Source organism: Lynx canadensis, chromosome D2 (genome assembly GCF_007474595.2).
Source record: "Lynx canadensis isolate LIC74 chromosome D2, mLynCan4.pri.v2, whole genome shotgun sequence".
Classification (NCBI taxonomy): domain Eukaryota; kingdom Metazoa; phylum Chordata; class Mammalia; order Carnivora; family Felidae; genus Lynx; species Lynx canadensis.
Genome location: NC_044313.2, coordinates 27419652 through 27434710, shown reverse-complemented (window position 1 = coordinate 27434710; position 15059 = coordinate 27419652). Strand labels below are relative to the sequence as shown.

The following is a 15059-nucleotide window of genomic DNA, read 5'->3' as shown; positions in this document are numbered from 1 at the left end:
TGGTACAGTCTTTCAGAAAGGAATTCTGTCGAGAAAAATTGTTAAATGACAGCTTCTGACCCAGCATTCCCACTTTGAGCACTAAATCACAAAGAAATAACTCAAAAGAAAAATATATTTTTACAAAGATATTTATAGTTGTGGCTATATATTTGAGCTAAAACCTGGAAATAGCCCAAATGTTTGTCTGTGGGGGAGACCAGTATACTAATGCAATGGAATATATTGCCACTAGAAATGACAAATGTGGGGACTGCAAAACATTTTGGAAATGACTATAGCAAGCAATGGTAATTTTAAAGCTAAGTCAAATTTATAAAGGTAGAGGTGAAGAGACACTACAGAAAATTATGTCTCTATAAACAACATGTCAGAAGAGGTAAATAGATGGTACTTTGGAGATATATATATATATATATATATATATATATATCACATAATATATTTCTGTATCTGTCTCTCACATAATTGTTGATAGTTAGGTCTCTCAATTTACCTTTAACTAAAGAGTAGAATAAATGAAGTTGTGGGAAAAGCTCAAAAGGCACACTTAGGAAACTAAGATCTAAATCCCAGTTCTGCCTGTTACTAATTATAAAATTCTGGTTACCTAACTTCTCTAATGGTCAATATCTTCCCCCAAGAAATGAGGATAGTATTTCTTACAATTGTTGTTTTATTTATTTTTTTTACAATTGTGGTTTTAAAATGACAACTAAAACAAAGTACAGTTGGTCAATTCTTTAAATATAAGTATATGTAGTAGTTAATATCGATTAATGGTGTCTTCCCTGAAGCTAATTCAATAATCATTTATTTTTCTTCTAAATAATTTAATTACAACTATTAGAAATTGTTCTAATATCAAACATTAGTCCTCTTTCAGGCTGAATGATTAGGGTTTGGGTATACACACGTTAAAGCTAAAATGTATTACTGAATTTGTCCATTGGGTGAATTCAGTCCCTGGTTTCACATTGCTAGAGAGAAACCCACACCACCAGGTGGATGAAGAACTAAGGAAAGTAAAAGACAGTTAATAGGATGGACCAAAAGAACTTAACTCTTAACGAGAAAGATTAGATTCCCTGTCAAATCTTATCTGCAAATCCCTCCCAGATATAAAAGAAGACGTCCTTTGTAGTTAACCTCTCCTCTTGAGTTAGGTCTAATTTAATACGTGGAAGTGAAACCAAAAATTGAATATTCTGGATCATAGCAGGAAGGAGGCAAGGAGGAAAGAATCAATATATTTCCTGAACTGGGTTAAGGACAACACTTCTCTCTCTAGTCACTTAACTACCATTTAGTGACACTTTACTAAGGGTCAAAGCACTGCCCTGGGGGCCTGATCACAGCAGCAAGAAACTTTCAAAGTTGAACTTTAGAAGCTGCTGCCAAACGGCAGGTGCAGATGTCCTCTCCCACAACGAAAGCCATAATCACAGTACTTGGCTCTGGCCCTTCAAATCAAATTTTGACTTTTTTAAGCCACTCCTTTTGGCTTTGACTTGAGAAATAGTACCACTTTGTTGAAAGCCGCTTAACAACTCAGCTTTTTCAACCCTTTTGTCCATTCAATCATCTTTGATGGTTAGTTTCCCTAGCTGGTGGCAGGATCATATGTATATTCTTATTAGCACCTGAGAAATCAGAAGGAATAAAAAAAATCTTCCTCTGAAAACAGGTACCCCTCCCTCCCTGTGGGACCTGTCACAGTCCAGTCAAAGGGGTCGGCGGAACTAGGCAGCAGATGTGCCTGAGAAGACAAGAGCAGGTGCCCCTTGGAATTCTAGAAGGACCCTTGTTCCCCTCTTTGAAATGCTCTCTGGTTGGCAGTTTCTCCAACACACTTGCTAGTGTAAAGTGGGGGTGCTCCCGCAAAACGATTAGTGCCCTGTAAATAAACCTCTCACGGGGCTGTTAACACTCAGGGGAATCTCTAACCGGGCTGTGGGCCTGGTGGAACTTCCATTTTCCCAGCCCTCCTTCTCTTGCCTCAGGCTCATTTCCCACTTGTGCCCCCTCCCTCTCAGCTTTCCGGCAGGCACCATTATAGTTTGACTGCATTCCTGGGCGCATGACCTATTTTAAACAAAAACAACACAACACGCACCCATGGTAAGCTATCAGGACCCTTAAAATCTTGGCAACAAGTTGAGTCCAGAGGGACAGAAATTAATCTAGGCAGTTATCTGGAGTCCACTTTCATCTCACCTCTCCTCCTTCACACCCCAAACTCAAAGCAAATAAATAAACCTAGTCTGAATAAAAATGCCTTGGGGTGAGGGAGGGGGAAGTGTGGGGATATCAGAGAGGTCTTAAACCTGCACGATCAGTAAACTCCTGGATCACAACTCAGTTTCCCTCCCTGCCCCATCCTGTAGTTTGGTTCCCTTTGAGACGCCACGGATGCTGCGGCCCTCATGACTGGCACGGCTTCCGTAAGCACAACTACCTGCTGATTTGGGAATTGGGGAGAGAAGGGGACCTGTCCACAAATGTAGAGCAAGGCCATCTCGGGGTGCACTGGGCTCAGGAGGGGAGACAGAGCTGTGCAAAATGATGCTCGGGGCTTGCACTTTTAACACTGTCTCTTGATTTATTTGATTTTGCTTTCCAGGAAGATTTTTTGCCTGCTGTATTGCCTATACCTACAAGTTCTTCTACCAATACTAAGAATTTGGCTTTAATATACAAGTCTGTCTGTCTTTCTTTCTCTTTCTTTCTTTCCTTCTTTCTTTCTCTTTTTCTTTCTTTCTAAAAACATAGTCCACTTTATTTTTCTTAAGCCACAGTATATCATCTTTGGTTGTACAAACATCACTTGTTACAGTCTTGCCAACAGATCACAGCTGGGGAGGGGGCAGTTAATCCACTGCCAAGACTCCTGAGGGGTCCCTTTAAAATGGTAACACCCAGGATAGCACGCTAACACTGGGGGCAAGGGTGGTAGTACATCTGGCAGTGTACAAGAATTTAAACAGCCCAAGACAAGAAACTTCTAGCTCTTCATTTATACTTGCGTTAGACTAAATCCTCCAATGGCCTCAAAAACAGAGGTCTATCATTAAGATTTTTAAAAAATCAAAGAAAAATCATTATACCATATTAAATCGGTTACCCTTCTGGCCAGGAAACAGGGGAACAGCCCCAACACCCAGGGTGGAGTGAAATTGTTCCCTACAATGAGGACGGGACCATGCACGAGGAAAGCAAAGAGCAGACCCCACCAGTCCCTTGAAAGGCCTCCAAATGTCAACTCACCTTACTCATTCAACCTCACCTCCCATTGTCCCACACCATGCAAGTGAACTCCAGCCAAGTCCATCTCTTCTACCTTCGTTCCTACACCCACACCTTCTACTATATTGCCGGCACCAGCCTACCTTGTCCCTGCCAAACGCTTGCCTCCTTCTTCTGGGCACCAGCTTACACCTCTACTTCCCTGAGTCCTGGAAACTGTCCTCTCCCCCTCGTGTGAACCCCCAGACTGAACCCCCAATACCCTAAACTGAGGCACTGTTAACTTTTTTCAGCTGTATGTCTTGTTTGGCCAATACGGTCATAAATTCTACAAGATCAAGTCTTAACCTCTTAGCACTTCTAAAGGTACATCCCAACCAGCACACTGCAGAGCAGTGGTATACCAGCAACCCTGAATAACTGTGCTATCAAACTTTAATTTATAGAATTCACTTTCATTCAACGAAAGATCCACACTTTCATGAAGATTGCTGTCAGACCAACCACTGAGCCACAATGTGGCCCATGACCCCATCTGCTGCAAATAAGATGAAGACTGTGTGTTTGGAGGAACGTATATGAACTTCACCTCAAAGGATATAAGAAAACAAGGTCAGGGCAGTAAACAGTTCACTCAAACAGTAACACACCAGATGGTAAATAAGTAAATGCACAGGTTTTTCAACTTTCTAAAACTTGTTTTATGAAAAAAATTACCTTTTAATCCTTTAACGTACTACCAAAAATTCTCACAGCATACAAATGTCTTGGACACAAAAGGGGAGAACCCTGGGCCTAGCGTGATTGGTATTCTGATAGATACTGCTTAGGCATTGCTTACGTTAGTTCTCAAAAGTACAATTCTCCCTTTGGTAAGTCACACTCTCAACAATACCCGTAGCTTTTCAGGAGCCTGGACATGCTACCTTCTAGCTCCAAAGGCCCTTCGTAAAATGTATAATATACCACACCTTCAGGAATGCAACCAGAGCCCCCAAATTCTTATGCTAGAGAGGCTTGAAGGAAGGAACTTGAGCAGATAAATTACCTTAATGTGGTACCACATGTCAAAGCTGTCCAAAGAAGTTTCAGAAGCACTAGGCATAACACTAATTCATAACCCTGAGCAGAGGATTTAGGAATGTGTTCACACTCACATTCATTTCCTCCTACTATTGGTCAAGTTCTGTATTTGACCACGTATGCTCTCCAAGATGTTAAGAGATATTAAGCAGGTAGGAAAATTTTATGATCAAGACGCTTTAGACAACACTGACCGAAACAAAATTAAACAGGTCTCTCTATCACAGGACTTCTCAGTGCCTTTAATCTACCAGTGGGCACTGTGAACCCCTAAGAGAAGGGATGTGGAGCACAGCATTTCCTGCACTCATTTCATCACAGAATCAGTTTTTCAAGAATCCCGCAGCACAACTTTCAGAAAGGCTGACCTAGCAGTTTCTGAGAAAAAACAACAGCAAGAAAGATGCCACTATTTTTTGTGAACAGGCCGTCCTCTCAGTGAGTCATGAATTAGGCACTAGCAGCTTCACAAGTGGACTTTGTTCTCATACCTTGAGAATGACTTTTCCCTGGGCTCTCCATCTGAAATGTAAGGAATAATTACACTGCTCTGCTTCTCGGGGTTGTTTTTTATTGTTTTTAATCTTGCAACTGTGTTCCATATTAATCACTAAAACAGGTTCCCAGCCCAAGTAGCCAGGCTTGAAAATCCCTGGTGCCCTTCCAGCCTGGATGAAGGGATGGAAAGAACATGAACCAGACGCCACCCAGCAAGTTTTTACATCTCTAGTTTCTAGGCCATTATGATAAAGTCAAACTACAGCCAAGATAATGGATAAATGAGAGGTTCTTCTTTAGTAACTCACTTCTAGACAGAGGCCCCTCTTAATGCACACACAGCACCCGTATCTGACTCTCGACCCACCTTTTCAATTATGGACTTCCTAAAAAAAAATAATTCAAAGCAACATGGGAGGTCAAAGCTGGAGCTACAGGAAAGAAAGAAAAAGATGTACTGGAAGAGGACTATTTCCCTTTCTCTGCAGGGAAAGAACCCGTTACGAGCTAGTGAACAGGGGGAAATACCATTCTTTTTGGTGAAAAAGCTTTCCAGGAAAAGTATCTCAACATATTTACTATAAAACAATTTAATTTCCCTGTCCCATCACCTGCCACCCCATCCCCATTCCCCCCAAAAAAGCCCACAGATTGTGGATTTCCTCTCATTCTTGGCAGAGTTACCAGAAGAAATATAATACCCCCTTCGGACTGCTCCCAACAGCTGCTAGAACAAGATGGGGAGCTGGGGGTAACCTTCCTAAGCTGCCTCTAAAAATGACCATTCCCCCTGCCAAACCATGCAGCCAGTGAACATAAGACCTCTCTTTCTCTACTTTCTTAAAGCCGAGACCCCAAACGCCACAGTGTCCCCTAGTCAAAAATACTTGCCTCCACCCATCTGATCCCCTCAACTTGACTATAAGCTGAAACTTCTACAGTCAGCCACCACTCTGTTTCTTCCCTAACAGGCATTTTCTTGAAATAATTCTCTACTTCACAGGACTAGTATACTTTATTTGTTTGCTTAACCTACCAATTTCCAAGTTTGGATTTTTACCAAATTCCAATTCGGTGTAATTTCCTTGTCTCTGTTCACCTCCCCAGTACCACATGCCTTGTACACACACACACACACACACACACACACACACACACGCCCCTCCTTTCAGGTCAAGAGCCTTGCAAAACAAAAGTCTAGGAACAAATTCAGCAATGACTACACTGTATCCCAGACCTTTTGCCCTACCCCAACATCATCACACACTAAATGTGCTTCGGTTCTGTTAGAAAAGCCCCAACACCAGGCAGCAGAGAGACTTCCAGTTAGTCTTCGGCCTCTCAGCTGAGACCACCAACAAAGAAGTTCATGAATGTCAACTGGGGGCAGAGGTAATATCTCTCTCTGCCGAGGAGAAACTGGATGGAGCCTCCAGCATCATTCCCCAAAGGTGACAGCCGGGGTTGAGTGAAGACCGTGAAAACTGTACAAGAGCTGGAGGAGAAAATATAATGTAAGGAATGATTTGGAATCAGGGGCAGAAGAAGGCGGAGGGATGAACTGGCTGACCCCAAATGTCTTTTCCATCTCTAACTCCTATGATTCTTTGACCTCCAATTTTGTGCTGCAGACAAGGAATGGAAAGTCAACAGACGTGGTGATGTTTTGAAAGAGCCTGGCAGTCTGCTCTTGTCATTTAGTGGCCTTTGCATGTATTTTTTAAGGTGTCTCTAAGCCCTGTCTTCATTTCACAGTTGTCACCTTTCTCAGCAATTTGAGCTCATGTCAAATACCAAAAAAGAAGGAGAAGAAGAAAGAATGTACTGGCAATTAATTGTGGGCTAAAGAGGGGCAGGCCCATTGGGTGGCCCAGACTTCCAGGGAGGGCAATGTGGATGGTTTGGATATAATGAAGAACTGACTCAAAGTTGAGACAAGGCAGCTAAACGCTAACAAGAGGTAAATTCTTTCTCCAGATAGTCTCATCCTCCGCTTTAGATACAGCTCAGACGTTCACATGATTCAGGATTCATGAACATATTCTTAATTAGTACAACCACCTTGTTTCAGAGTTCCATCTGAATCCTGTTCAAATCTAAACAAGACTGCTGAACAGAAAGGACAACCAAATCTTTGGATTCTCAACCTCACCTGATGGTTGATGCACCTGAGATAAATTCTGGAACTTAGCAAAAATGTGTTCCTGTGGATCAAAGTGAAGGATATGCCAATTTTCACTGAAAATTCAATACTTGGCTTTGTCCTCATTTTTTCAAACAGTTGACCTCATCTTAAATTTTCAAAATGTACTGGTCTTAAGAAGAGTCTGCCTAAATACTCCCCGTTCTATCATTATGACTCGTAAACAGAACTAATCCAATGCCAGGGTCAACCCAGAGTTAAGGTTGTCACACAAAGGTAATTTTACACCAAACACTCCAAAATATTTTTTTTCAAAGACCTGTACGCTTCCTCAGTAACCTCATTGTCAGTTTGATTTCAGCAGCTCACAACCTTTACCTAAGGTGAAGGTACCAGACACAGAAAATTCAAAGTATGGTGTATTGAAATATTTTCTGAGATCGCATTCCAATAGGAATTGCTCATCTTAGAAACGGTGAAGACTTTGGGTTTCTCCGTGTTTCTGCCTTGAATGCTAGAAAATTCATCCCCTACTATTCCAGTTTTACAAGACTGTAAAGGATACAAGCAGCTCTATATTCTCAAGGTCTTGGAGGAAAAGACCTTCCATTCTTCCAGTTTGCATTTGGAGATGCTAACTGTACTAGGCCTGCTTCCACAGGTGTATTGTTTTATTTATTTTAAAAGCACGTAAACTGAACTCGACTTTTATTGACTCAACAAAACCATCAAAAATAAGGCCTTTTCAAAACGACTACAGTTAAATACATCCACCTATGAAACTTTTCAGTCAACTAGAGAACAAGTAAGGGACGCCCCTTCCTAGGCAAGGCAGAAAGGTGAAGGAGAAAGCCTAAGCTACTTTAAGTTGCTAATTGTTTTCTGAAAATCACTGTTTAGACCTTAAATGTAACCAGGCAGCAATGCCTTCTCCAGGTCAGAGTTAGGAAAGGAAACTTTATGCTTTCTGGGCCAAAAAAATGCTCTTAGGTGCAATCATTTTAAAACAAACAAACACACTCTGCTTATCTGTGTCCATCTCCCCACTCTGGACGTTAATCATCACTGAAATAGATACCCCGTTCCCCAGCCTCAAAGAGCTCCAAGCCTGCAAGACCCTGGCTGAGGAATGAATATACATGCCAGGGCAAACGCCTCAGAGCCTCACTTCCTAAACACCTATTGTTCATTCTAGGCAATTCTACCACAAGCAAATGCAAGAGAGCACCCAGGCATTGCTCAAAGGATATTTAAAATGAAATTCAAGTTTGAAAACATACTGGACTTAATTTGGGAGGAATTAAGATTGGCAAAAGTATTTTTAAAACCCCCACAGATGTACATACACAGGTATATTTTATTCTTTCTGTTCTCGGCTCATTAACATTTTCACTATTCGAACTTGCAGACAGTACCTCTGCTCGTCCACCTGTCATATAGTCTGTCTACTTCTTGCTTTCAACCTTCATTATAAACTGACAGGGTTAAATTTCACTGTTTTGTTCGTGAAGACTAAACTAAGTTAGTTTTCCTCCTACTCTTCAGGGAAAATTGAAAAGATTCCTACATGAAACATTTCCTTTATTTTTATATTGAAGATCTTTCTATTCCCCCAGGCTTCATAAAACCTTCAAACGAAACTGATTTTAAACCAGATGACTGACTCAAACTGTCTTTGTGCTCACTTTTTTTTAAAAAGCTCAGGATCCCTACCCATGTTCACTGTTTGGGCAAGAGGCCTAAAGGGAAGCAAATTATTTGTTTGTGGTTTTAAAGTGACCAGAATGCCTTCAAGCACAAGTATAAGACCATTAACAAATCACAAGGAACCAAAGCAGTTCATCTTACTCAACAAAGCTATGATCAGGTTAGGAACAGCCAAACTGAATGGGACTTGCCCTGGGCCGGAAGGTCAGTAAACCTTAGCAGTTTGTGTTTCTGACCATCAAGAGGCTCTCCAGCAGGGAGTGCAGACCCTAGGCCCACAGGTTGTGCTGTCATGCTTCCAAAAACATTCCGGACAGGTGACAGAAACTAAGCTGTGTGTGTGTGTGTGTGTGTGTGTGTGTGTGTGTTTCCCCCCACCTCCTGTCTGTAAGCAGCACCGCCAATTCAAACCATCTCCACTTTTGCTATATACAGACTGATGAGAGGAGAAACCAGGCAAGTAAAAAGTTCCATTTTACGACAATTTCTCGAGTGCCTACTGTGTGCCGAACACTGCTCGTGCTTACACATGAGTACATTTAAGCCTCATTTTACTGGGTAGGCCATTCCTGTTCTTAAAGATGATAAAACTCAGGCCGGTGAGTTTGTGTAACGTTTGAGAAAATGAAGCTTCATGTTGTGCTCATAAAAATATCCCACTGTCCAGTCTGCAGTTAATTAGCCCAAACCATCAACTATAGTCCTGCCACTATCCAAGCAGCCATAGTCTCTTTATACTTTGGGCCCAGGCTCCCTGATGCCCTACGAGGACTGGGCTGTGTGCTGTCTCCCTCCAGGGATGACAACCACCTCTCTTGGTGGCTTATCACGCCTCTGCAGCTGTCCAGAAACAGACCACACTGGTAAACATTCTCTCCACCTGCTGTAACCCGCATAACTTCTTCCCTCAACTCAGAAAACACGAGCGGTGACCCTGCTCTTTATCAAGTCTGTGGTAAAACAACTTCCCTAGAATGTCGGAGATACCTCATCCCAGGACACAGGCAAGAAATCAAAACACACATGGCTAATAAATAATAAAGCCATATTACTTGACAGTCTCAAAGCAATTTATACTACAAACTCATTTCATTTTGTTGTTAGTGCTTACAAATGAACACTCATTCTCATAATCTCTCTTTAGACCATTTGAAAAAGAAGGAAAACTGAACATCAATTCTTTCATTCATTCATTTAATCTCTCTAAGGAAAGAAAGCTAAGCTTTGCCTTAGCTGGCTTGGGTTCCCTTAAAGGTCAACTGATAATTTTTTTGAAAGAATTCTTCTTTTTTTTTAAATATTTTTAAATGTTTATTTATTTTTGAGAGAGAGAGAGAGAGAGAGAGAGAGAGAAGGGGAGGGGCAGAGAGGGAGACACAGAATCTGAAGCAGGCTCCAGGCTGTCAGCACAGAGCCTGACACAGGGCCCAAACCTACGAACAGTGAGATCATGATCTGAGCCAAAGGCGGACGCTTAACTGACTGAGCCACCCAGGTGCGCCGAAAGAATTTTTCTTATAAGAAACAAAGCTACAAGACCGCATGCCAAAAAATCCCAAAGAATCATTATCATCATACTAGATAACCAATTTGACAACTGGATAACCAGACAAAATCATACTAGAATAAAAGTTAAGCAAAATGATCAGGTTCAAAATTTACAAGAGATTATAGTAATCTTATACATCATTAATAACACCCAGTTGGAAAACATACTGGAAAAGAGACTACATTCACCAAAAAAAAAAAAAAAAAAAAAATGCATAACACATTTAAGAATACTTAGGAATAAATTTAACAATAGATATATAGGAACTTTACATTGAAAACCACAGAAACTTTTGAAGAGGCACAGAATTTTTTTGCTGGGGAGTTGGCTGGGAGTGGAGACATGACACATATTAAAAAAAAAAAAAATCCAACAAGGAGGGGTGCCTGGGTGGCTATTTCAGTTAAGTGTCTGACTCTTGATTTCAGCTCAGGTCATGATCTCACAGTTGGTAAGTTTGAGCCCCACATCAGGCTCTGTGCTGACAGCATGGAGCCTGCTAGGGATTCTCTCTCCCTCTCTGCCCCTGCCCTGAGTGCTCTTTCTCTCTCTCTCTCTTAAAATAAATAAATAAACAAACAAACAAGTTTTTAAAAATCCAACAAGGATAATATAACCTTAACAGATATGAGACTCTACCAAAAAGCAACAATATTACAATAGTATGAGATGGAAAAATATATCTGTGGAATAAAATGGAGTTCAGATGTACACACACACACACACACACACACACACTTAATAATTGGCAACATAAGCTTTCTAAAACAAAGGGAAGGAGAATTATTTAACAAAAAGTATAGTAACAACTAGGCAGTTGTTTCGGGAGGAAAAAAAAAGTTGAATTCACCCTTGCCCCTAAACAAAACTGATATTGATGGAAGTGTTAACTATTTTTAAAAATCAAATTATAAGAAAGCCAGCAGAATATCAAAATGATTTATCTGGTCTTTGGAAAAATTGTAAATTTCTCAGCTTTGGGGTAAAAGAAGAAAAAAAAAATCACAAAAGACTGAAAGATTCTGATATACTGAAGTGTAAAACTTCTATACACAAAGATAGTAAAGTAAAAAGGACTGGGGAAAATATTTGCATCAAAGATGACAGATGAGAGCCTAGGATCTACGACCCACAGGATTCCAAATTTATGAGAAAAACATCAAGACCCCAATAATAAATGGGCAAAGACTAGGTACAATCTCACAGGTGAAACAAACACATGGGAAAATATTTATTGGGGTCAGTGGTTAAAAAAAAAAAAAGCAAAATCATAAAACAACAAAACTTTGAGACACCATCGTATGCCCACTAAAATAGCAGAGTTTTTAAATTTTCACATGAAATTGGTTAATCCTTCTTTGCTGGTGCCGCTGTAACTTGGTACAATTTTACAAACCATAACCTTTGATCCATGAAGCCAATCTTGAGCGACATATGTATGGTATGTAACATATGTCAGTAAAGCTATCACCCAAAAATGCTTTATTCATTATCTATAATAGCAAAAAGCTGGACACATCATGAAAGTTTAATATTAGAGGAATGTTTTTAATCTCCGTTTTGGTAGAGTCCACAAACATTTATTATGCACCTATTTTGTCATGATCAGTAAGACAGCAACTGAGGGATGGGTGGGGGGTTATGCAACTGAAAAGTCATTTTAAATCATGAGTAGTTGTCTAAGGTGGTGGTATTATAGCTCTTTATGTTTTAAAAACTTTCTTTAATGTTGTTATACTGTTTCATGATTACCGTTTTGGAAACCCATACTGGATGCAGTTAGGTGCAGTCTGAAAGCTTTTACTCACCCAGTGCTATATATTTTCTTCCCTTCCTACTTAATAGCTCAGGTGGTTCAAAGTTTTCCACGCACAGGTCTCAGATCCCACCCAAAACAGGTCAAAATGCAATACCAAACAAACCTTCGTATACCACCTACACCTAATCCAGTCCCCTGCCATAAGCAGGCACCCCTTTTTGTGTGTTCTGCCTGTATCAAGCCATAAACTATGGGTGACACTTGGACCAGGGGCGTTTTCAGGTCTGAGCCCTTTTCTCCACATTCGATTCCATCCGAGCCCTGCAGCCCAACAACCTTCAGAAGAGGGTGAGCGGATGAACGTCCGTCCACAAAAACGTTCTGACCGACCACATGGCGGACATGGGTCCTACACCTGGACCAGAGGAGGCGTGCGAAGCCTCAGGCCAGCCCGGCTCGTGGGGAGCTGAGGAACCAGGACAGTCACCCTCTGCGAGGGAAGACACGATTACTAGCTGAAGGCAGTGCTTAAGACGGGCTAATTGTGAAAAGCCGCCCAGGGAGGGTGCCGACTGAGGGATGCTCACGGGAGGCTTCTCGGATGGGGGCCTCCGACAGGAGAGGGGCTCTTGGGGAGGGGTCCGGGCACAGGCCGGGTCCGGGCCTCGGGCGGCGTTCGGGGTGCGACACAGCCCCGGCCGACCAGGCCGCGGCGCCCCGCCCTTTCCCGGGACGCCGGCCGGCCCGGGGCGGGGAGCGGGCGGGCGAGCGGGCGCTTACAGGTCGGTGCCGAGCCGCGTGAAGCCGGAGTTGAGCGAGGCCCGGGCTATCCGGCGCCAGAGCAGGTCGCAGCTGGTGAAGCGCCGCAGCCAGCGGCACACCTGCGCCAGGCGGCCGAGGGCCCGCATGTCCAGGTAGGAGCAGATGAGCAGCAGCAGCTCCTCCGGCAGGCGCAAGAGCGCGGGCCCCGCAGCGGGGCGGCCGGCCGGCTCCCGGGCCGCCGCCTCCTCCTCGGTCGCCGCCGCCATGGCCTCCCCCGCCGCCCCAGCCCCCGCGATGCAGCCCCAAGCCTGACCCCCTCGTCCCTGTGCTCTCCCCGGCCTGGCGTCCTCCCGCCGCCCAGGCCTGACCCTCCATTCCTCCTTCTTGCCATCACCTCTTCCTCTGGCCTCCTTCCCCGCCCCTGCGCTCCCCGCATCTCCGCGTACGATCCTTCTCTCCCTTTCCTCCACGCTTCCGCAGCCCTCTCCTTCCTCCCCTGGGCCTGCGCTAGCTCCCGCCTCGGCCCCCAGCCCCGCTGCCTCCTTCGCCTTCTGCGGCCCCGGATTCCCTTCCGCCCCGCTTCCTCTTCCGCCTTGCCCCGCTCCCGCTTTTCCCTTCCCCTTCCCCTTCCTTCGCTTCCCCCTCGCGACCCTCCCTTCCTGCAGTTTCCTCGCCTCCCCGCCCTCGCCCTCGCCGGGCCCGCAGTTCCCGGGCGGCCCCGGGTGGCCCTGGCTGCCCATGAGCGGCCGCGGGCCCGGCCCGACGCAGAGCCGAGCCGGAGCCGCCGCCGCAGCCGCCCCGGGAGGAGGCGACACCATGTCGGACCGGGTCACATGGGGGCGGCGCGGGCCGAGGCCTGGACCCGCCCCTCACACCCGCGGCCCGTGGAGCCGCTGCGGGGTGCGGGCCGGCCCAGGGAGCAGACCCCCTCCCCCATCGGCCTGGCCGCCGGGAGCGCTGGGTGGAAGCACACGCATCCACTCGTCTAGCATGTGAGGCCCTCCAAGGGCCAGCGAAGGCCCTAAGAAGAGCTTCCGCCTTCCACGAATCTGCCTGTTTGGAGCCTCTGCCCTCAAGAAGCATCCATTTGGGTGGCCTCCCCTCCCTGGGAGCCATCCTCTTCCTTGAGTGACGCCTCCTTTCCACAGGCCACCTGCCACTGCCCCTGCCCCGTGAAACCGTAGCCCTGGAACTTGGCACTTTCCTTAGCCCTGGTCCTCCTGCAGGGTAGGAACCGGGTCCTGATAGTGAGCTGGGATTTTAGATCCCGAGTCCATAACTCCCCAGCCATGTTATCAGGAAATGGCAAAGCTAGGGCTTCTTACTAGTCACCACAAAAGTGCAAGTGGATTCTGCCAAGGTCACCCAGGAGTCCTTCCCCCACACCACCCACTCTTGTGGGTGAATTCCATTCACAAGGGCACCAATCTGAAGGGAGAGCTAAGAAAAACCAACTAAAGTCTAGAAATTCTCTGACATGACCCACGCTAGTCACGTGTGGCTATTGGGCATTTAAAATGTGGCTAGTCCAAATTGAGGTGTGGTGTATGAAATAGACACCAGATTTTGAAGACTTCTAGGAGAACAAGAATGAATTATCTCGATACTTTTATATTACATGTTGAACTGATGACATTTTGGACACATTGGGTAAATAAAATGTATTTTAATGTAACTACTAGGTAACTTAAAATTATTCATGTGACTTGCATTTGTGGCCCCAGTTGTTTTTCTTTCCTCTTTTTTTAAATTTTTTTTTTAATGTTTATTTATTTTTGAAGGAGAGAGAGGCAGAGCAGGAGCAGGGGGAGAGCAGAGGGAGACACAGAATCCGAAACAGGCTCCAGGCTCTGAGTTGTCCACACAGAGGGGGCTGGAACCCACAAACTATGAAATCATGACCTGAGCCGAAGATGGAAGCTTAACCAACCGAGCCACCCAAGTGCACACCCCCCCAATTGTTTTTCTATAGCACAGCACTGGGCTAGGCAGCCAAGATTTGGGAGGGAGGAAGATGACTATCCCTGTATATCCTGTACCCCAAATCCTGTTTCATTTTGTATTTACGTCTTAAGACCCATTTTCAGGGAGCAAGAATGAATGAGAAATCATTCAATTATTCAATACCTAGGATAGCCAAGGGAGACCTAGGAAAGCTACTACATTGCATTATGGTGCTGCAGAAGCATCATGTAACAAGGTCAGACCGGAATCTGGCTCTGCCCTAGAATTACTTTTTGATCTTAGCAAAACAACAACAAAAAACCCCACCTATCTTGGCCTTTTAGTGTTCTCAGTTTATAGTGGAGATA

General features: G+C 44.3%; 1 protein-coding gene across 1 annotated transcript in view; it reads right to left on the bottom strand.

The window, feature by feature from the left end:
• FBXW4 (F-box and WD repeat domain containing 4) overlaps window positions 1–13544 on the bottom strand; it is an 80633-nt gene extending 67089 nt beyond the window's left edge. The window contains exon 1 of the mRNA XM_030334105.2: window positions 12766–13544. Within this exon, the coding sequence (XP_030189965.1) occupies window positions 12766–13487 (722 nt within the window). The 5' untranslated portion in view covers window positions 13488–13544. The remainder of the gene's footprint in view (window positions 1–12765) is intronic.
• Between the last annotated feature and the right edge of the window lie 1515 nt (window positions 13545–15059).